Here is a 24699-nt window from a genome sequence, read left to right on the forward strand (position 1 = left end):
GGAAGAAATTCTGCCATTTATTCTTGGACTGTAGGATTATTTTTTTTTGTTTTTGTTTTTTTTTGTTTGTTTGTTTTTTGTTTTTTAATTTTTTTATTGTTATGTTAATCCCCATACATTACATCATTAGTTTTAGATATAGTGTTCCATGATTCATTGTTTGTGCATAACACCCAGTGCTCCATGCAGAACGTGCCCTCCTCAATACCCATCACCAGGCTAACCCATCCACCCAACCCCCTCCCCTCTAGAACCCTCAGTTTGTTTTTCAGAGTCCATGGTCTCTCATGGTTCTTCTCCCCCTCCGATTTCCCCCCCTTCATTCTTCCCTTCCTGCTACATTCTTCTTCTTCTTTTTTTCTTTCTTAACATATATTGCATTATTTGTTTCAGAGGTACAGATCTGAGATTCAACAGTCTTGCACAATTCACAGCACTTACCAGAACACATACCCTCCCCAGTGTCCATCACCCAGTCACCCCATCCCTCCCACCCCACCCCCCACTCCAGCAACCCTCAGTTTTGGACTGTAGGATTATGCATAGCATACAAAGTATGGTAACTTTTTGTTTTGCATTAAAACTACAATAGTATATAGATACTGGATTAGGATTAGGATTATTATTTTTGCTACTTCTATAATTTTGGCAAAGCTGTCCAAATACTCATCATCCACACATTTTAAATAGATCTTCAAGTAATTTCCTATTAATCATATAGTCCTGGGAAATTATTTAGAACTCTGCTTATGGGTTATACTTTCCATAGTTACCAGATTTTTATTTTAACCTAAAAATGGTATATTAAAAACAGTATACCAGGAATGGTGAAATCTATTCATCTAAAGCCTGGTTCTGATAAGAAGATAGTGGAAGGAAAATGATTAAAAGAAAAAAAAAATTGAGGGACACCTGGGTGGTTCAGTCAGTTAAGCATCTGCCTTCGCCTCAGGTCATGATCTCTGGGTCCTGGGATCCTGTGGTGGGCTCTCTGCTCTGGCAGGCTCCCTGCTTGGTGGGGAGTCTGCTTCTCTCTCTCTCTCTGCCCCCCCCCATTCATGCTCTCTCTCTCTCACACACACACTCTCTCTCTCTCAAATAAATAAATAAAATCTTAAAGAAAATTCACCCAGGCTATTGAGTTACCACAGAAAGCAAAAACATGAAATGTCTGGTTGATGGTTTTTTTTTTTTTTTTTTAAGATTTTATTTATTTATATGAGAGAGAGACTGTGTATGTGTGTGTGAGAGAGAGAGAGAGAGAGAGACAAAGAGAGAGAGAGAGAGAGAGAGAGAGCACTAATGGGGGGAGGGGCCGAGGGAGAGGGAGAAGCAGGCTCCCCTGGAGCCTGAGGCAGGGCTCGATCCCAGGACCCTGGGATCATGACCTGAGCCTAAGGCAGATGCTCAACTGACTGAGCCACCCAGGCGCCCCTGGTTGAGAGTTTTTAAAACACAAAACGTGTTTTTCCTATCTTAAAACAAAACAAAACAAAAACAGATACAGAATAGCTCCATAAACATGAGGCATTATTTATGAACTTGATAAGGAGGATTGTACAGCCAGAGATTGTTCATGAGATTAAGAAAAAAATTCTTTCCAGTTCTATATTAAAATGTCAACTGTTCATGCTTTTAGGTCTTTCTGTCTATATGCTGACAACATTCGGACTGAAGTGATGAAAACACTCAAGCTAAAGAAAAAACTGAGGGAAGAGTTCTTCCTTTTAGAGCTATCTGAAGACTCTTTGAAAAAGAAGTCTTTGAGAATTTGCTCACCCATTATCTACTCCATAAATTCTGCCTCACCAAGATATTTGGTGTGGGGGATAGAGCTTTATAATTTAAATATAGTTTATTTCATTTAACAAAACTGCAGAACTATTTCAACTTTCTGTTTTTGGAAAACTGTATGTCTGGATTATCAGTTTAGTGTTTAATAGGTAAGAATAAGACAAAGATATTCTACCAGAGATTACTAACATAATATTAATGTTTAGGAAGAAATATTCCAGGAATACCATCAAATTCTTTTTTCATTTTTTACAGAATTTGCCTTGGGTTCAATTCTCTGGACAAGTTCAGTTGTAGTTTAAGCTCTGAGAGTTACAAACACAGACTACCACATCAGCTCATACTTAACAAATGCTATGCTTAGTGTTGCCAAATTTAGTAAATTAAAATTGTTTTTTGATAGAGTATGTGTCAATTATCACATGGGACATACTTAGTTAAGAAATTATAATTTATCTGGAATTAGAACTTAACTAGGTGTCCTATGTTTTATCTAACAATGTTAACTATGATACAATCATGACAATCATAATTAATAACTAAATATACCAAAAAAATATAGTTACCACAAATACAACATGGATATGTATTAACAACTCTCAACTATAAAAAAATGAGCATTAACCATATGAAATTGCTGATATTAACAATGTATGACATACACAAAAGATGATTTTATACGATTCAGTGTAAGATATTTGTTTTTCTAACATTAAACCATCCAAACATTCCTGGGATAATTGCATCTGTGATATGCTCTCTTTTACTGGAATGGTGTTTAGAATGATTTCCTAGATACACAGAAATGAGGTTGCTTAATATTTCTATTGGTCTGTTAGGTTTTTGTCTTAATGCATTAGTTTCTGAGGACTGCCACAACAAATTACCACAAAGTAGACGGCTTGACACAACATAAATTTATTCTCTCACAATTCTGGGGACAGAGTCTGAAATTTGGCTGACCTGACCTTTCTCTGGGCTTTAGAGAATATAACCCATTCCTCACCTGTTCCAATTTCTGTGACTGCCCTGGCTTTCCTGAGGAAGAAGACATTTACAGCATGGTTGGGAATTCAATTTACATTCTAATTCAACCACTTGTAGGATGAGACCCCAGTTTTGGTGTTCAGAAATTTCCACTCTGCCGCTATGGGCCATAAAGATTTCTTCAGGAAAGACATAGATTTCAGGTCCCTCGTGCCACAACTATACTGGTTAGATGATGTATCCCCCAATATAATATTTCCTCATTTTTAATGTTCAAAATTGTTTGCCTGTGATCTCCACACTTAAAGGACAATGCAGTTAAATATAAAGCCCTTGACTCACATTTATTTTACTTAGTATTTGCTACATATTACTCCATGCATGCCTAAATGTAATTTCCCATGCAAAGTTTTTCCTGACCCTTCTTCATCTTTGAAAATTTGGCCCTCTTATCTGTGAGCTCGTAATAATGTAAGTAAACCTGTACCATTAGCATTTGACATCTTGTATTATAATAATGTTCCACATCTACTCAGTTTTCTCTAAGAGAAAGAATATTATCTAATTCATCTTCATATTTCAGGTATCTGGCATAATTCCTAGTACATGGTGGGTGATTAATAGCTCTTCCTCCCTCTCAAACATAGCTGTATTTAGCGTACAGAAAAGTACTACTACATGGTTTATATTTGAAGGATGAAAAATTCTGTATTATTTCTAAAATACGCATAGCTGACACCTATGTGTGACCTAAACAATTAACATATACTAACTCATTTAATCATCACAATGCTTCCATGACTTATAATTGCTTTCCATTTACAAATGAGAAAATCGAGGCACAGAACAGCTAAACTTGCCCAGGAGCAGCAACCAGTAAGTGGTATACATGGGATCTGACTTCAGGCCGTGGGATTCTATAGGCTTTCCCCGTAAGCACTATGCCATATAGACTGCCTGAAATCTTTAGCACTTAAACAGTGTAGTATAACATTCCAATTTGGTGACTGAAGATGAACAGATTTTTAGTGGAATATAGTGTCCTCACCATTAAAAGATACATTTACACATCTTTTCAAGTCTTTGCTACAACACTGAAAATGAATTGATAACTTCATTAATTATAATTTTATTAATTCTGGCTACCAGAACTCTGAGTGCCTTTATAATTTCCTTAATTCATAGACTCACAGAGCTAAGAAACTTAAATGCTTTTCGCACAAAATCCTCTCTCTCTTCTGTCCCTGCTAGAAGGGCTTATTCTGGTATAATATTAACTTCCCCAGCCACTGGGGCTTCTCTTACTTTTCCTTAATTACTGCTCAATATCCTAATGCAGTTCACTGTCAATGAGTTGGCTCCGATTTTCATTTTAAATTTTAGTTTCTTAATTTCATCCTATTACTCCTAGTAATTACTTTTACATATCATTGCTCTCTCTTATAAAATAATACTTTTCCCTCTAATATTAACACATTTCACATTACTGTAGATAGTTATCGTTCTCATCAATCATTTTTCAGCCAGCTCTACATATATGGGACTTAACTGTTTCTCATTAATCACTTCTAGTATTCATTAAATCACACTGGTATATTCTTCCTCTGGACTTACATAACCAACATAAGTAGAAAGATGCTGAAAACAGAATTCAGCCAAGTTGCTCTATGAATCCATTCTTCTGGGAGTTCAAGAAGGTCCTAAAATTCTTTCTTTCTTTTTTTCCTTTTTCTTTTCCTTTTTTATTTTTTTTTATTTTTAGTAATAAGAGAAGAGACTCCTTATGACCTCACCTTGGTCCAATTTCTATATTGCACTCTCATCCAGGTTTTATAATGCAAGAATGGGAAGATAATGGAATTGATAGCAATATTTTAATACATGCAAATGTCACTTTAATCATTCCACAAAATGGCCAAATTCTGGAATAGTAACTGATACTATTATTAATTTTTGCTTTCTGAAAAAAAAGTGTATTTTTAAATGACAGCATTTTGCCAAAACATGAGGAAAATGGCATGGATTTGAATAATGTTTCTTCAGTTAGACTTTCTTACTATGCCCTGGTTTGTGTCCTTGTCAAAGATCTTTCCTGGATGGTAGACGTTCTGTGGAAACTAGAACACATGTATAAGCTTTCTTGTTATAAATTTCTCTGTGCAAAAGAGTGTAATGTTCATTCTATGTGTATAATTCTAAGGATATTGATACAAATAAATATTAAATGTTTGCTTACTCTCATTTGAAGACTGTAAGAATAAATGGGACATTTTAATTTCAAATAACAAATACACATATATTTTATAATATATATAAAGTATATTTATATATTGTTTACATATATATATATATTTTTTAAAGATTTTATTTATTTATTTGACAGAGAGAGACACAGCGAGAGAAGGAACACAAGCAGGGGGAGTGGGAGAGGGAGAAGCAGGCTTCCCGCGGAGCAGGGAGCCCGATGCGGGGCTCGATCCCAGGACGCTGGGATCATGACCTGAGCCGAAGGCAGACGCTTAACGACTGAGCCACCCAGGCGCCCCTGTTTACATATATTTTTATACAAGCAATATATGTGTGTATTTCCATATGCCCACACATATGAAAACTTACCAATAATCTATGGATATGATTAGCTTAACTTATCAGGATGTTTCAACAGGTTACCAATTTTCAACTAATGTACTAAATTATATTATAGAAATATATGTGTAAAAAACAGTCAACTGGGGTGCCTGAGTGGCTCAGTCATTAAGCATCTACCTTTGACTCAGGTCATGATCCCAGGGTCCTGGGATTGAGTCCCTCATTGGGCTCCCTGCTCAGCAGGAAGCCTGGTTCTCCCTCTCCCATTCCCCCTGCTTGTGTTCCCTCTTTCACTGCCTCTCTCTGTCAAAGAAATAGAAATAAAAATAAAATTAAAAAAAAAAAAACAAAAACAAAAAACAGTCAACTAACATCCAAAGTAGTTTCAACTGGTCTCCATCACTTCATGGCCATGCCTATATATGAGTGGTAAGAACAAAGTTGCCCCAAAGTAGTTTTCTTTCAAAAGTCATTTCAAATCTAGTGATAGATTTCACTGAATTGAAATGTGGACTCCTCTCTTTAACTTCTGGTTGAGCAGGAGAACTACTTTCCAGATATTAGACCCTTATAAGAATAAAAATAGCAGCTTGGATGAGTTTTTTAATAATAAAATCCCTAGCGAATGTTTGGTTTTTGTAAATAGTTCATTAGAATTAGAAGCCTATTTTTTTTTAAGATTTTTTTTCTTTATTTTAGAAAGAAAGAGAGAAAGAGAGAGAGGGTGACTGCGGGGGAGGGGCAGCAGAGGGAGAGAGGGAGAGAAGTCTTAAGTAGACTCTGAGCTGAGTGTGGAGCCCCAACTTGGGGCTCAATTCCAGGACTCCGAGATCATGACCTGAGTCAAAACCAAGTCAAGCGCTTAACCGACTGCACCATCTATGTGCCCCAGAAACCTATTTCTTCTTAAGAACAAAGTGTTTTCATGTGTTTGTCTTTGTGGGCATTTGCAACAGGTTGGGATGTCTTACTCATTGCACTTTGTGGCTCAGAGCCCCAAAACTTTACAATCCAATGGCCAGAACAATCTGATTTTTTTTCTATCAGTCAGTGCAAAGGTATACTAAAGAAAAATTCAATAAAAATAATCCACTAAACAACCAAAAATGTGGTTATTTGGAATAGATCTAGTATGGTTATAATTGAGCATATTTCAGATTTTTCTTTCTTAGGATTAGCTTAAACTTTATAAAAATACTTCTATAAATTTTTATGTTTACTCTATGGTCCATTTCAAATCATTTGTTAAAAAAATGATAGCAATCTTTTTACACAGTGAACAGTATGAAGCTTAAAAAAATACAAAGTTTTCAGTTGCAAAAATATTTAGCAAGCATTGGTGACAGATACACTTACAGCATACGTAGATACATATCCATGGAAATTATCAGTGCATTCACAGTGAATTTATTAGAATAAGGTCTTTCTACTCTATCAGATCTAGCATATTTAAGAGGGATCTAGAATTGTTACATTTTCTATAGTGAGAAATTAGTGAAATGCCTACTCTGATATGTAAAATAGAAAAGATAATCCAGAGAAGGATATTTGTGACTGATATGTACCTGGAAATATTGAACTACAAAGATAATATTAAACTTGAACTTTGAAAAAAAATCTTTTAGAGGAGAAGGAAAGAGAAGTAGATTACCAAAAAACATGAATGACAACATGCATATGTGATATAATATACACAGAATATTTTTTTTTTTTTATGTGCTTAGACGTGAACTGGATACCATTAAATAAAGGAGGGGACAATAATAACTACATGGAGTGGTCTGAAAAGTGTAATTAAAACTTGGTGCAAATAGAGGAAAAAAGGAAGACAAGGAGAAAAGTAGAAATTGAAGTATTATTGTAATTTTTCGGCAGACACAGCTTAGATCACAACTTTCACATTTTTATCCATTTTTTAGTAATCACCTTGTAAAGTGCTTTAATAAGAAAACAGCAGATTCAGAGACTTGAAATAATGCCATAGATCTTACAATGGCAGGACCAAAATTTGTATTTCCTTTGATAGTAAAGATCCTTAATTTCCACTACTCTTCATTGACTTGAAGACCAAGTTTAAGTGTTTTTAGCTTAAGATAATAGACACTGTCTTTGTGTTTAAATACATCTGAAAAAAGAAAATGATATTACAGATGGTATTTGCTGAAAGTCAGGAGAGTCAATAGGGTTGGATCTTTGAATTAAAAAAAAAAAATGGAACAAGTACTATAAAGAGTGCAAATTGATATAGAGGCCACAGGAAGAGAATCTGAGAAAGGCTGCTAAGAAGCCTGCATCTTTAGCTACAGAGGTTTCTGCCAGAGGAAAGAGGGCATCAAGTTGCATTCATCTTTTTTTTTTCCCCCTTTCCACCCAGTCAGGCTCCATTAAACAATGAATGAAAGTTATCAAAGTGTATTTACAATGTACCACAGCATGGACCGGTGAATTCAACTTGGCAATTTTCTGATAAAGGAATGATATGGAAAGGAATGGGCTGATGCTCTGCAAGCCGATTTAGAAAGCAGTGCTGATTTTGATCTCTGGGAAGATTAGCAGTTCTGCCTTGCAGGCTAAGGTGAGCTGCATTAGAAGATTATATAAGGGACAGATTTTAAAAGAATGTTTGATCCATTTCCTGCCACCTGAGTGAGTACCTCTTTTTTTTTTTTTAAGATTTTATTTATTTGAGATAGAGTGAGAGTGAGAGCAAGAGAGAGAAAGAGAGAGAAAAAGCAGGAGCGGGGGAGAGGGGAGGGCAGAGGGAGAAGCAGACTTTCCACTGAGCAGGGAGCCCAACTTGGGGCTTGATCCCAGGACTCTGGGATCATGACCTCAGCCGAAGGCAGAGGCTTAATCGACTGAGCCACCCAGGCGCCCCTGAATGAGTACCCCTGAATAAGTTACATAGTTTATTTTTCAAATTGCAATTATTTACAACATATGACATATAGCAATGGAAGTAACTCAGATTAATAATCTTAATCTGAAGGATTCAAAAATTAGATGAATGCAAACACGAAAGCATCTTGGAAGAAGTGCAGACTACAGGGACACCAGGGTGGCTCAGTCATTAAGCATCTGTCTTTGGCTCAGGTCATGATCCCAGGGTCCTGGGATCCAGCCCCGCACCCGGCTCCCTGCTCAGTGGGAAGCCTCTTTCTCCCTCTCCCACTCCCCCCTGCTTGTGTTCCCTCTCTAGCTCTCTCTCTCTCTGTCAAATAAATAAATAAAATCTTAAAAAAAAAAAAAAAGAGGTGCAGACTATATCAAAAAATAAATTCATGGAAAAACAGTGAAAGAAAATTTGTACTCATTAACTGTGGAGATCATTTTGAGTATATTCTCACTACCATTTAAACAATTGAAATAATTCTCATCTCGAAAATAACTATTGTATGTTAATTAAATATATGTGCATGCATATGCACACAAACCGTTTTGCCTTTGTTTTTCACAAACACCATCAAATTAACTGAGGCCATGTAGGGTGGTAAAATCCCCATTGTTCTTAATCCCATGATATATACTGGGATGTATTTCAGATCCTTTATGTAGTCAAACCATCCATCACCCTCACTTTTTGCAAATATGTTGTAACTTCCCACTTTATAAAGGCCATAGTTCTCAATAGGCAAGAACTGCTCCCCTCCCCCACCTTCCCCACACCAGCTGGATCATTGCAAACTTATTAGCAACCATTTACTTTGCACTTCTATTTGATTTTCTCAAGAAAGGAGCCATATCATCATGGGTTGTTTCTTTCTACCTGTGATCAAGATCCTATACAGGGTCATCTTCACCCCACTCCATCTTTTTAAATCAATTAACTCTTTAGTATGCTCAATTTCTTGTCTCTATTGACTTTTACTCATCTGCATAGAGACACACATTCAGTCTCTCAATTTACAACTAAAATCCTCATTTTATCATATTCTCATTTATTTGTTTTTTGTTTGTTTTGTTTTTTAAAGTTTTTTCTTCAAAGACTGTATTTATTTGAGAGAGAGAGTGAGAGAGAGAGAGAGTGCATGAGCAGGAGATGGGGCAAAGAGAGAGGGACAAGCAGACTCCCCACTGAGCAGGGAGCCCAAACAGGGCTCAATCCCAGGACTCTGAGATGACCTGAGCCAAAGTCAGATGCTTAACTTACTGAGCCATCCAGGTGCCCCTCTCATTTATTTGTTTTACAACATTTCTCATTATAATCTCAGGAAAGAAAGATTAAAATGATAAAGATTTTAGGTGAAGACATCAATATTTTACATAGACTAGTGATGACTACTGTTCTGTAATATTTAAACACTCTAAAATCTACTTGGCAGGTCCCTTTTGTAGCATCTAAAAACAAATTAATCCTCAATTTTAATATAAAATGATATTTATTAGAAGAATTAATAAAATTTTATATAGTTCAAATAGAAAAAATATATACAAAACACACAAGTCAATAATTACGTAGATAGCTAGATGATAGATGGATAGATGGATGGATGGATGGATAGATGGATAGATGGATGGATGGATGGATAGATGGATAGATAGAAAGACAGACAGATGATGGATTCACTTCAATATCTACGGTAGCACATCAGGATAAAATTTCTCAGCCCGTGTTTTGAATACATTCTACAGTAGAATCACTGAGAGTATTTATTAAAAAGTCCAATTCCTCAGCTCCACTTCAGTCTTTCTGAAAAAAATATATGAAGGTAAAGCCCAGAGATCTGAACGTTACTAGATTTCCAAGCTGAAACCATTCAACATTCAACACACACTGCATTAGGACTTATGTTGAAATCCTTCTTTGTTAATTTTCTATGTTCCACTACATTTTTACAAGGACATAAACATATTGTACTCTAAAATCAAAAAGGTGATAGATAGATTTAGTCCACTGAAAAATTCTTAGCAAGAAAAAAGAGTCAGGAGGAGGTTAATGGTTTTGCTAAAGGTGTCTTGATGAATCCATGACTGTCAAACAAAACCGTCTCCCAATGAGTGTTAGCTAACATGATGAAGATTTTTACATTGGTTAGAAAAGTCTCTTAATGTTACTTAGATTAGTAATACATAGAGTAATGGCATTAATAGAACTGACAATCATGATAAAGCTGTTATCTGAAAACAAAGATGGCAGGTACATTCACAATATATTCTACATTAGATCTTCCCACCATTAAAAAAATTGTATGTTCTGAGAGGGGCTCCAAAGAGGCAGACATAGTCATAATTAAAATGTAACTACATCTTAAAGAGGAAATATTAATCATTTTAATGATCTGACAATATAGACTATTGACACCAACATGGATCATTCGTGGAAAAATGGGTGAATTGCTTAAATCAGAGAAAGCATGTTCTTTTTACCTTCTTTAAAGAAAGTATCCCTTCTCTGGTCTCCTTGTCAGTGGAGATGGAGAATATCCCAATACCATCACCGTTAATGATAGAGTATGTCATGTCAGCATTTGAACCAGTGTCTGCATCATTTGCTTTGATTTTCCCAACAGCTGAACCAACTTGAGCTGACTCAGGAACATACAGTTGATAGTGCTCTGAAAAATATTTCATATTAAAATCATTTGATGGTAATACCATTCACAAAAAAAGTTTTACAAGAAAAAGACATAAAAATGTTTAGACCACACACTCAAACACTGTATTAAGTACAAAATTGTTTAGTAGTGAAATACTAGGTTTACATAAACTTTAAAATATATAAAAATAATTTGTAGATATCTTAATATAAAATATTTTATTAGCTCTACATCCCTAGGCAACAGAAAAAAAGGTAAGGGAGATCAAATTTGTATTCTTATGTTGAGCAAAAACTAAATTAGTCAAGTATTTCTTGCATTTCTCCTTCCATACAGCATGTGAAATTGCATCTCTCCTTCCATACAGCATGTGAAGTTAAAATATAAGAGTTTGAAAACCTGAAATTCAAAACTTGAAATTCAAAGTGAAAACAAAGAAAAGAATATAGCATACCTATAAATATGATTATTATTCTGATCAATAAACTTAAGTTTAGTGAAATGTATAAGCCATGACAAAGAGAGATAGTAAATTTGTTTATGCATTTAATTGCCATGTATTCTAGGTCAGCTTCTGGAAAGAATTTGAAGTGGTTTTATAATAAAGTCATAAATAAAATAAAATTAGTAAAATTAGTAAAAATAATGACTAAGTTAAAGAATGAGAAAAATAAATATAACTACATGGGATGATGTAGTATTTGTGATTGAACTAATTTTTACACTATATATATTAAAACACTATTGATTATATATATCTCATGATCTGATTTGCAAAAATATATTTTTCAGTATGTCCTGATATTAAATGTTTACACTGAACAATTTAAAACTTTTCAAAGTTTGTCCTGATACTAAATTTCTTCAGAGAGAGCTCATAGAACTTTCCTTATAGAAACTTATGAAATAGATATTAAGAAGCATGAATCGCCATGTCGTTACCAACTGTTTTATTGACAAATTAGAAACATATCTATTAAAACAACTTATCTGTTATAGCAAATTTCAAATAACAATGTAAATAACAGGAACTTTGAATTAAAATATAATTGTATAAGAGTTTCAACCAGGACTAAATGAATGGTGATTTAACATTCTGCATGGATATAATTAAACTATACAGGTAAGTGAATATGGAGCCTGTATGAAAATAATTTCCCTAAGCCAATATTTTGTTAGTTATGGTATGATAATATTTTTTAAGTTAATATATCTGGTAAATGTATGGAGTACTCTAATTTATTTCTAAAGATACAGTTGTATGTTTTAAAGTGCTAATATGTGGATACCAGGGATTGATTTATGTATTTGTGTTTATTCATTCATTATTCAACAAAGATTTTTCCCAGTTTTCCTCTATAAACATTTGAGATGCTACCTGACATTATTTTTTTAGTTCAACAATCCTCACCAACTTAACATTTCCTGGATATACCAGCCTCTTCTGTGAAACACATATCCCCTAACCTTAATCATGTGTTTTTATCAGGATTTGTCATATTGCTACACAGTCTACCCGTCTTGATATATTTAACTGACCTGTGAAGAGCATAAGGCCCCAATTTTTACAGGACCCCCCTTTCCGCTTGCAGTTGATTTGTGAAAGGGTAGGCAGTTGACTCACAATGATCCAAAGAGGGGACATCCCCCAAAATGTTGGTATTGGAACTGGGAAAGAACTTTAGTCTCTCTTCGGTGGCAAAGCTATGAAATGTTGGAAGGGGTTTCTGACGATAGTCATGTTTCCAAAATTCATGTTAAAGTACCTAATCTCAGGGCACAAATTCAGTATCAGAAAGAAGCCATAATTCTCAGAATCTTTTTAAATATCATAATGATCCTAGGCAGTTACATATAAAATAGGACACTGTTCTGTTAAAAAAAAAAAAAAAAAAAAAGAGAGAGAGAGAAAAGAAATTAGAACATATCTCCTATTTCCCGCCGCTGAGGTAGAAAGGCTAGGTTGTCAAGTTCCTGGTTGCTAAGGTCTCTAAGTTGCAGCTTAACTTTCCACAACTCTATAAGCCTCCCAAAGACTCTCAGCTAGTTAAAACTGGGGTAATACACTTGCAAACAAAATAAGTCTTAGTTCACAGAAATAAATAAGCAAATCACAGAATTATTATGGTGGTAGTGTTACAAAGCAGGTTGTTTTTACAAAGACAGTTGCAAAAAACTGTATAAGTTGGTCATAAAAGATTCATGTCCCAGAAAACATTTAAGTCACATCTTAAAAGAAGGAGCATATCCCTGGAAGATAATCATGTTCAGGAAAAGAGCTGATACTTGTTGATACATTCTAAGAATTGCAAGTACAGTAACTCTTCCCCATTCACTATGCCCCATTAGACAAATTAGAATATATTAAGATTAATATTTCAGCATTTATACACTTTCTATATAGTTGAGAATTTGTGAACTGCAAAATATATTCAAAATGTTTCCTAATAACTAGAAAATAGCTGATAGATGAGATTTATTTATAAATCAAAAGAGGTTTAGGATATTTTTTAGAATTTCTAAGGACAGAATAAATAGTCAGGTTCCTAAAAAATGCTATAAATTCCAGAAGAATAAATATGGTGAGGGTCTTTAAGAAAATATATACTGAATATATATACCAAAATTAAAAAAAAAATAGGTACAGAAGAATGGTACCACAACATAATAAAGGCTGTAACAATAAGCTCATAGCTTAACATCATAGTCAATGATGAAAAATTGAAAAACTTCCTTCTCAGATCTGGTTAAAAGCAAGAATGTCCAATATTTCCACTTCTATCCAACACAGTACTTGAAGTTTTAGCTAGAGAAATTAGAAAGAAAAAAAAAATAATAAGAGGAATCCAATTAGAGAGGAAGAAGTAATATTATTTCTGTTAGCAGATGACAAGATCTTATAGGTAGAAAACCTAAAGACTAAAAAAAAAAAAAATAGAATAAACAAATTCAGTAAAGTTGCAGGATACAAAATCAAAACACAAAAATCAGCTGTGTCTCTGTACACTAACAACAAACTATCCAAAAAGGAAATTCAGAAAACAGTCCAATTTGCAATAGTATTAAAAAGAATAACACCCTTAAAAAGAAATTTAACCAATGAGGTGAAATGACTGTGTACTCGAAAATACAAAACACTGATGAAAGAAATGAAAGGAGATAGGAATAATGGAAAGACATCCTGTGTTTAAAGATTGGAATACTTAATATTATTAAAATGTCTATACTACTTAAAGCAATCCACAGGTAATTATTTGCCATTCTAATCACAATTCCAGTGGTTTTTTCACAGAAATAGAAAAAGAAACTCAGAATATGGAACTACAAAAGACAGAGAATTAATGAAGCAATTGAGAAAAAAGAACAAAACTAGAAGCTTCAAATGTCCTGATTTCAAAATATATTACAAGGCTACAGTATTTAAAACAGTATGACATAGCATAAAGATACACATATAACCCAGTGAAACAGAATAGAGAGCCCAGAAGTAAACCCAAGCATGTAAGGCCCGCCGACCTTTGATAAGAGTGCCAAGAGTAAACAATGGGGAAAAATAGTTTCTTCATCAAATGGTATTGGGAAAACTAGATATGCACATGCAAAAAAAAAAAAAAAAAAAAAGAAAGAAAGAAAAGAAAAGAAAAAAACTGGACCTCTACATTACAGTTTCCACAAAATCAACTCAAAATGAATCAACAACTTAAATATAAGACTTGAAAATGTAAAATTCCTGAAAGAAAACATAGGGAAAATCTTCTTGACATTGGGTTGGCAATTATTTCTTGGATATGACATCAAAAACTCAGGCATCAAAAGCAAAAATGGATGGGTGGGGCTACACCAAACTAAAAACTGCACAGTGTAGGAGACAATCAATAGAATGAAAAAGCAACCTACAGAATGGGAGGAAATACTTGTAAACCATGTATGTGATAAGGGGTTCATTTCTAAAATATATAAAGAACTTCAAGTCAAGAGCAAAATTAAAAAAAAAAATAAAAGAAAAGAATAAGCCAATTACAAAACTGGCAAAGGATTTAAGCAGACATTTCTCCAAAGAAGACATACAGATAGCCAACAATTATATAAAAAGATGTTCAACATCATTATCATAAAAATCAAAACTACATTTAGAGATCACTTCACACCTGGTAGAATGACTATTATCAAAACACAAAAGACAGAAAGTGTTGGTAGCATTACGGAGAAATTGGAACCCTTGTACACTGTAGGTGGGAAGGTAAAATGGTGCAGCAGCTGTGGAAAACAGTGTGGAGGTTCCTCAAAAATTAAAAACTAGAACTACTCTATGATCCAGAAATTCTACTTCTGGGTACATATCCTAAAGAACTGAAATTAGAATCTCAAATAAATGTCTATATTACCACGTTCACTGTAGTATTACTCACAATGGCCGAGATATGGGAACAACTCAAGTCTCCATCAATAGATGAATCAATAAAGAGAATGAATAAAGGGCCTCTCTAATAAGATAAGAAATACCAGCAATTTGGAAAATAAAACCTCTGAGTGTGTGTGTGGGTGTGTGTATGTGTGTGTGTAAAAGGTGATATTTTAGTGAGAGAATTATAGGATTAATAGAAGAAGAAATTAGAAATATATGTGTATCATATATATAAGATTAATAGAAGAGGAAATTAGAAATCTATACCATATAATATTATGTAATATAATATTATTATATATTATATATCATATGCTCTATAATATGTAAGAATAATATATAATAAATATATATGTATATACATAATTGCATATAATATATAATAAATATATACGTAAATATATTAGATAATATATAATAATATATGTAAATATATAACATATATATATATATTATGATAAATGGAGATTGAGTCAATGACCTCTGGATGTCTCTGATAAAAAGATCACAAAGAATATCAAAAATAGACTTGCTAGGAATTTAATTTCGAAGAAACCAAGATCTTTGGGACCGGAGTCCTTCTAAGGAGCCCAGTATATGATTGATGCTTAAGTGTTTTATTAATAGTTATGTTTAGCATAAACACAACATTCACATGCACCTTTGCAACTTTAATCCATTAAATACTTTTATGTGTCACATTTTTAATATAGTTTGATTAACCATGGGAGGAAATATATTGAATTATCCTAAAATAAGAAAAGATATCAGACAAACCTTACTCTAAATACTAATTCTAACAAAAATGCAAATACCACTCATAAAGACATATAACATATAGTATTACCTTTAAGAATTCTGAAAGCTGAGAGCCAACTGTCCATGAATAGATATTATCATCTTTGAATAATAATAATTACATCTGAACCTTCATTTACCTGTTATTTATGAGAATTGGCATTCTTTATAGACTTGAAGAACCCTTGGGAGAAACTTTAAAGAATATGATTCAAAATGTAAATCTTTGACTAACAGCCTGAAGCTTTGCTATTTCTATCCATGATAAGGCTCAATTGCATAGAAGGGATAGTTTACTACTTAGGAAAAAAATGCACTTTTATCTAAATAAGATTAACAAAGGTCATAACTCCTAGAATCTTGGAATACATGGTGAATGATCTTTTGCTTTTCATATTATTTTTACTCTGTAATTACTCCCTCTGGGGAAAAAAAATGCCCATCTTGGATAATTTATAGCACAGCCTAATCAGCACTTCTATGGTTGCCAAAATATCCCTCAGAGTACTCTGCTCAAGTTCACAAAAAGGTTATATGCTATGTAACATTATACATTTCCAAGAGGATGAAAAAGGATTAAAAACCTCACTGCACTTTCATACAGGCGTGTAAGCATATACACATATATGCTCACACATAGTGTGGGACTATGTATACAAACACGTGTTGTATGAAGGCGTATCTCCATTCCATTTATGTATTAGTGAGAGACAGGAAGAGAGACAGGGAGACAGAGATTGTGTATTCAAGTCTCAAAAATAAATTATATAAATAGATATGTAACGACATACACAAATTTAAACAAGAGATTTAACTTTTAATTCTCTCTGTTGCAATTAAGGGGAAAGTTTTTCCCAGCTCCCTCCTTTTTCTTAGAGCATTTGTGAGAGACACTTTGTCATATAGATAGATAGGTAGATAGATGATAGATAGATAGATGATAGATAGATGATAGATAATGATGATAGATATAGATGATAGATGTTAGATAGATATATATATCACATAGCTACAATGTACTTATACATTTAAAAATTTTATGTCAGATATAATCATAGATCTAGTTGATATAATGAAGGGGTTGATTTAAACAATACCTGTTATTAAAAGGATTATGTATAAAACAAACCCAAGTCATTCCATATTTGTTTTTAAAATGCAGGAATTGGAGCGCCTGGGTGGCTCAGATGGTTAAGCGTCTGCCTTAGGCTCAGGTCGTGATCCCAGGGTCCTGGGATCGAGTCCCGCATCGGGCTCCCTGCTCCTTGGGACCCTGCTTCACCCTCTGCCTCTCTCTGTCTCTCGTGAATAAATAAATAAAATCTTTAAAAAAGATAAAATAAAATGCAGGAATTTATTTTTCAAATTTTTTAGTGAATAAAGCAATCATTGTACTGCTTTAGATGTAGCTCTGCTTTCTTAAAATATAATTACATCTAATAATTGTGTAGCCCCAGTACACTCATAGTAAATACCTTGGTTTTATTTACACAAGCTACAAAGAACAGCCTTAATTGTTGCTTTAACAGTCATCACGTAAGAAGGATATTCTTTCTATCTGAATTGTGTAGCAGTAAAGAGTTTCTGGACAAAAAAAAAAAAAAAATTCTTCCTGGTAAAACAAACTTTTGTTTTGTTGAGGATTGAAGTAGTTAATGACTTGATATAAAATTGCGTGATACAAAAACGTCCCCCAAACCAACCACTGTATCCACATTCGCACGATTATAAACTTTGAGAAGATGGGGATACAGTTCAGCAGAAGAGAAAACTGCAATCGGTCATTGACTCATGCTATTAGGCCAGCTCTTTTCTTTCACTCCTAACTTTAATAATAATTTGGTCTTTACCATGGACTCTGAAAAACAAACTGAGGGTTCTAGAGGGGAGGGGGTTGGGAGGATCGGTTAGCCTGGTGATGGGTATTGAGGAGGGCACGTTCTGCATGGAGCACTGGGTGTTAATGCACAAACAATGAATCATGGAACACTATATCTAAAACTAATGATGTAATGTATGGGGATTAACATAACAATAAAAAATTTAAAAAAAATAATAATAATTTGGTCTTTATATCAAATATCACCAAGATGTCTATAGTTCTGGATGGAGTTTTAATATTAAAACATGTTGAGATATTTTAATCTGAGTCCTGAATCTTTTTCAGTCATAAAAGTTTTCTTTCCCCAAAACATTTTTTTTGTCGGTTTTGAAGTGATATTTACCTTTCATAGTTTCCCTCCCTGTCCTCTCCCGTATGTCCCTCTCCTTGTTTACTGTATAGAGATTTTTCTTTTTCCCTACTTTCATTATTTTTATAGCAGTTTTTAATATTATTGGTTCTTTTCATATTTATTGCTTCCAAGACTGATCTTAATTAAGCATTTTCAGTTTTATAGCACTCCTAATTTATTTCTCATATCTCCTTTTACACATTATCAGGGAGTCTATTTTTGTTTTTAATTATTTCAACAAAAATATATTTACACCAGAACTTCAAGCGCTCTTTTCCTAGTGTATTGAAGTTATTTCTGTTTCTGCTCTATTAAAAATGGTAACTAGTTCTAAAAAGAAAGTTGGATGTTTATAGTTGGTTTATCCTGATTTCTGTAAAGATGATCTTTTCTTTTATTGCAATAATTTCATATGTTGCTAACTTTTCTGATTTTGATACAAAATCTCATAAATTATATGTATAATTATTATTATAATTATTATGTTTTTTTTTAAATTTGATTTATTTATTTGAGAGAGAGCATGCAGGTGGAGTGGTGGGGAGGGAGGCAGAGGCAAAGAATCTCAAGCAGACTCTAAAGCTGAGCACAGAGCCCAAAGAGGGGCTCCATTGCAAGACCCTGAGATCACGACCTGACCTGAAACCGAGAGTTTGACGTTTCACCCACTGAGCCACCCAGGCACCCCTTAACTGTTATGTTTTTAAAATACCAGGTAACTTGTCATTTCCCAAGGTTTATATCTTTTGTTTAAAAAAACGTTTATGTAGTGATATCGATCATTTTATGTGTAATGTATTTGTTTTTTGAATCTTTCCCTCTTCTGATGCCAAGAAATAATCTTGTATTTTCTTTTAAAGCATAAACAGCACATAAGTCTTTAATCAATTTATAAATGTCAATTTATCTACTTTCACACTGATGGTCAATGGTACCACTTCCTACCATTTTTTTTTTTTTTTTAAGATTTTATTTATTTATTTGACAGAGAAAGACACAGCGAAAGAGGGAACACAAGCAGGGGGAGTGGGAGAGGGAGAAGCAGGCTTCCTGCCGAGCAGGGAGCCCGATGTAGGGCTCGATCCCAGGACCCTGGGATCATGACCTGAGCCGAAGGCAGACGCTTAACGACTGAGCCACCCAGGCGCCCCTGCTTTCCATTTTCTAATTTTTGTGGAACTATACCAGGCCCCAGGGTACACATGTGTGTGCTTCCTAAGTGCTCTGTGAAATCCATTGTATCTATTTGTCAAACCAAATGGATGTTGATATCTGCTTTTTCTGCCCCATTCTGATTTTTTTCTTTAAAAGTTCTTTGTTATTTATGAATTTGTACTCACCCATATGAAATTTGGGGTCAGCCTAGGTTTGTCAACTTGTTCAGTAAATGTCACTTACCTCATGCTGGCATAATTTCAGGTTCTGGGAATACAGTAAACAAAACAGACAGAAGTCCTCATCCTTACCAAGTGTACATTCTTACGAGGGAGAGAGAAAATGAGCAAGACACATGATAAAAAATACATACTAGATGATACAGTGATAATTCTAAAAATAACAGATGTAGCATGTTTATTAGCTGTTTATATGTTGATTAATCACCAAAATATCTCAGTAGTTTACAACAGCAAATGTTTAATTCTAGCTCGCATTATATGAAAACTATGAACAGATAAAGAGAAAAAATCTTTGTTTACAAAGTTGCCCAGAAAAACAAGTCTCTAGGTTTTGTTTTTATCATGTCTTTGATGATCTCAAATCCTATTTAGGCATGTACTTTAAAAATTTTCTAAGGTTTTTAATAGACTTCCTCAAGATTTGAATTGTAAATGAAGTCTCTTTGACTAATTAGGCTTGTTTATTTGATATATTATGTTCTGGTATAAGGTCATCACTTGATATTCTGATTATTGAAGTGTTATATAACTGAATTTTCTTGTCAAATGCATTATAATGAACTCTCATATCAAACTTTTAACCATGTCCATTTTTAAGTCTTTTGTCATTTATAGTTACTGTTCTGATGCTCTTGTGAAATGTGTCATCTTCAAGGAGATTCATGAACAGGATTTTTTTTTTTTTTAAGATTTATTTATTTTTTTTCTTTTAGAGAGAAAGTGTACAAACAGGGAGAGGGACAGGGGAGAGAATCTCAAGCAAAATCCTTGCTAAGCATGCAGGGTTTGATCTGAAGACCCTGATATCATGACCTGAGCCGAAATCAAGAGTCAGAATCTTAACCGACTGAGCCATCCAGGCACCCCAGATTCACAAAGAGGACTTCTACAAATACAGGTACTTGATATCTTTAAAATCCTAAAACTAAACTGGGTAAGAATTGCCAGAACATGCATTCAAACTGAATAAAATTGGTTACATGGGACTAAATGAATTGAGGAAGATGATTAGAGTTTTTAGGACTCTTATTGGTTCTCTAATGTTTGCTCTTCCAAATTAAGGAAATTTTCTCCTAAAATATCTATGTCTTATGAGAAATGTGGTAAAGTATTCATTTGTGAACAAATTAAAGCATTTAACTTTTCTCTCTACCCGAACCCTCTGATATTCAAAGTCTCAGGGATGTTTTTTCTTTCATGGCAGTCATAGTCATTTACATATGTTCAATAAGAATCTCTTCTCCTTGTAACAGGATACCAGTTGGAAACTTTGATGGTTTTACCAAGGATTTGACTGGGATGCCGTATTTGAGGGAGACATTCATAGACTCAGATATGACCAGATAGCTTTAAGGAACTAAGGTTGACTTTATGGAGCCATAAAGCCCCTTGGAAATGTTGGCCTGACACCTTGCTTACAGAGTTCCCAGCAGCCTTGCCAATTGAGTAAAGAATGTCACTTTTTGGCAGGTGCAGGAAACTTGAGAAGAAGAATTCACCCAAATCTACAGGTATTGCAGGCATGTCTGATGGTAAGTATTTGGCTTGAATCTGGCCTAGAGAGCCTACTAGAAGTTCAATAAAGAATCCTTGATGAAGTCCCAAAAGTTCATTTTTGCTTTTGTTTCCCTTGCCTTTGGAGACATGTCTTAAAAAGAAGTTGCTTGGCCGATGTTGAAGAGGTTACTGCCTATGTTCTCCTCTAGGATTTTGATGGATTCCTGTCTCACATTAAGGTTTTTCATACATTTTGAATTTATCTTTGTGTATGATGAAAGGGAATGGTCCAGTTTCATTCTTCTAAATGTAGCTATCCAATTTTCCTAGCACTACTTATTGAAGAGATCGTCTTTTTTCCATTGGATATTTTTTCCTGATTTGTCAAAGATTAGTTGACCATAGAGTTGAGGGCTTCTGCACAGCAAAGGAAATAGTCAACAAAACTATGAGGCAACCCACAGAATGGGAGAAGATATTTGCAAATGGCCTTACAGATAAAGGACTAATATCCAAGATCTATAAAGAACTTCTCAAACTCAACACTCAAAAAACAAATAACCCAGTCAAAAAATGGGCAGAAGACATGAACAGACACTTCTCCAAAGAAGACATACAAATGGCTGACAGACACATGAAAAAATGCTCAACATCACTAACCATCAGGGAAATACGAATCAAAACCACAATGAGATACCACCTTACATCAGTTAGAATGGCAAGAATTAACAAAATGGGAAACAACAAATGTTAGTGAGGATGTGGAGAAAGGGAAACCCTCTTACACTGTTGGTAGGAATGCAAGCTGGTATAGCCACTATGGAAAATAGTATGGAGGTTCTTCAAGTTATTAAAAATAGAGCTACCCTGTGACCCAACAATTGCACTACTAGGTATTTACCCCAAAGATAGAGATGTGGTGAAAAAAAGGGACGCATGCACCCCAATGTTCATAGCAGCAACGTCCACAATAGTCAAATTGTGGAAGGAGCTGAGATGTCCTTCAACAGATGAATGGATAAAGAAGATGTGGTACATATATACCATGGAATATTACTCAGCCATCAGAAGGGATGAATACCCACCATTTGCACTGATGTGGATAGAACTGGAGGGGATTATGCTAAGTGAAGTAAGTCAAGCAGAGAAAGACAATTATCATATGGTTTCACTCATATGTGGAATATAAACAATAATAGCAAGGAGGACCACAGGGGAAGGGAGGGAAATCTGAAGGGGGAGAAATCAGAGAGAGAGACGAACCCTGAGAGAGACTATGGACCCTGGGAAACAAACTGAGTATTTCAGAGGGGAGGGGGGTGGGGGGATGGGGTAACAGGGTGATGGGTAGTAAGGAGGGCACGTGTTGCGATGAGCACTGGGTGTTATATGCAACTAATGAGTCACTGAACACTACATCAAAAACTAATGATGTACTATACAGTGGCTAACTGAACATAATAATAATAATAAAAAAGAGAATCCTTATAAAAAGTTCCAGCAAAGCAGATTTTAAAAGATCTATATGGCCAATCATCATTCTTGCTGAGCTTATGTAAATAATTAGGCCTTTGTTAAAATTGGACTTGTTTTATAAAGAATTTGTCTTGATTTAGCTATCTCTGGAAGTGAGGGTATTTATATAGAGAAAAATCATGTCTGAAGAACACACCTTTGTGAATCTTAAATTCTAGTTTTGATTCTTTGAATGTTGTTTGTCTAAGCTAGATAACTTGAGATAAACTTCAGAGAAATTGCCACAACATCTCATGTATAGACAATCTTCGGGCTTATTATTCTGTGGAGATAATAACAGGACGCATGGACATATGATTACTTGAACGGCTGGAAAATGGGATGGATTCCCCAACAATTGTATAACTCAGCTATCACCTTGACCAATTTTGTATAGCTGGGATGACAAAATTGCTCCTTAAAAGCTGCAGGATATCTCACTTCATGGGGTTAACTATGGACTTGTGAAAATAATGGATAACCCCACTTTCCTCATGATTGGATTGGATGTTGCAGTTGGAGATGCCTGTATCCCCAGACATGTCTTCTCCTACTTGCCAGTGATTCCTCATAATTAAGATATTGTTAAGTGAGACATCCAATAAAGACAGCTTCTTGATGGTTTTATCCCCTAGCCATTTTTTGTCCCAGGAGCCACCTCTATTAATGTAAAATTGCAAATAGAGGCTTTAGCCAAGCATACAGTGGCCATCTTTAACTAAGCTTGACATGCAAAAATTCAAAAAAGTGGCCCTCTAAAACTCAGTGGTGCCTTGATATCCTGACTGCAGCTCAAGGAGGAACCTATGCTTTATTAAAACAGAGTGTTTGTATATACTCCAGATACCACAAAAATGTGACAGGGTTACTAAAAGACATGAATACCCAAATTGGCACATTAAACCATCCCTCTCTTTCCTTTAGTGATTAAACTCCTGAACTGGAGGAGGGTTTTTGTCAACTATCAAGACTCTTATTTGGGCTTCTTTTTCTTTTTTTTTTTTTTTTTAAGATTTTATTTATTTGTCTGAGAGAGAGGGAGAGCAAGCACGAGAGAGAGCAAGCATGAGAGAGAATGAGCACCAGAGGAGGGGAGAGGGAGAAGCAGGCTCCCTGCTGAGCAGGGAGCCCAATATGGGGCTTGATCCCCAGACCCCAGACCCTGGGATCATGATCTGAGCTGAAGGCACAAGCTTAACTGACTGAGCCACCCAGGTGCCCCTCTTTTTGTTATTCTAATTATATTTTGCTGTTTTCTCCCATGTCTCTCTACCTGGTGCTGAGAGTCCTTCAATGCCATCCATGACTTCAAGCTGACAGATGATCCTTTCTATGTAGGGAGATCCATACGTGTGGTCTACCTTGGATTTAGCTGCCTCTGCCTTTCATAACTTCTGTATGTAAGTCCCCAACTGACCAATATTAACCCATAAATAGGGACATCGCTACACCCCTCATTCAGCAGGAATGTGTTACAGAAGATAAGACCTTCTACCCTCAGCAACCTTAAAGATTTAAGGGTCAAAATTGTTCAGGCGGGGAATGATATGGAGAACAAAGGCAAAAGAAATGTAGAAACAAAAAAATAAATCTCCTTACAAACACTGCAGCCCATTGACAGATACAGATAAGGCAGGCAGTGACCTTCCTCAAGGAACTCAACTGCCTTCATGTTACTATTTTGCTAGAGGCAAAAAGCAACCTTTGCTTGACATTAGCCTGACCTCCAGGTTCCTGTAAGTCTTCCTTAACATATCAAAATCCCTTTGGAAATTTCTTTATTTCTACCCCCCCAAGATATATGTTAGCAATCATTCTCCAAACATATGGCCCACTGATGTACATCTGAATGTCTCATGACTAATATTTTACTAGATAGTAGTAAATGACCTTATTTTAACAGAGCTAGCCCTTCAAGGTCCTGGAAGCCTTGCTTCTAAATTCCT

The 24699-nt window shown here is 34.8% G+C and overlaps 1 protein-coding gene across 4 annotated transcripts in view; it reads right to left on the reverse strand.

Moving 5' to 3' along the window:
• Positions 1 to 24699, reverse strand: part of CDH18 (cadherin 18) — a 458591-nt gene that overhangs the window by 79364 nt on the left and 354528 nt on the right. For all 4 annotated transcript variants that reach the window (XM_036064734.2, XM_078066588.1, XM_036064737.2 and 1 more), the window contains exon 6: positions 10738 to 10925. In XM_036064734.2, the coding sequence (XP_035920627.1) occupies positions 10738 to 10925 (188 nt within the window). The remainder of the gene's footprint in view (positions 1 to 10737; positions 10926 to 24699) is intronic.

The sequence above is a fragment of the Halichoerus grypus genome, chromosome 2, assembly GCF_964656455.1.
Source record: "Halichoerus grypus chromosome 2, mHalGry1.hap1.1, whole genome shotgun sequence".
Lineage (NCBI taxonomy): Eukaryota > Metazoa > Chordata > Mammalia > Carnivora > Phocidae > Halichoerus > Halichoerus grypus.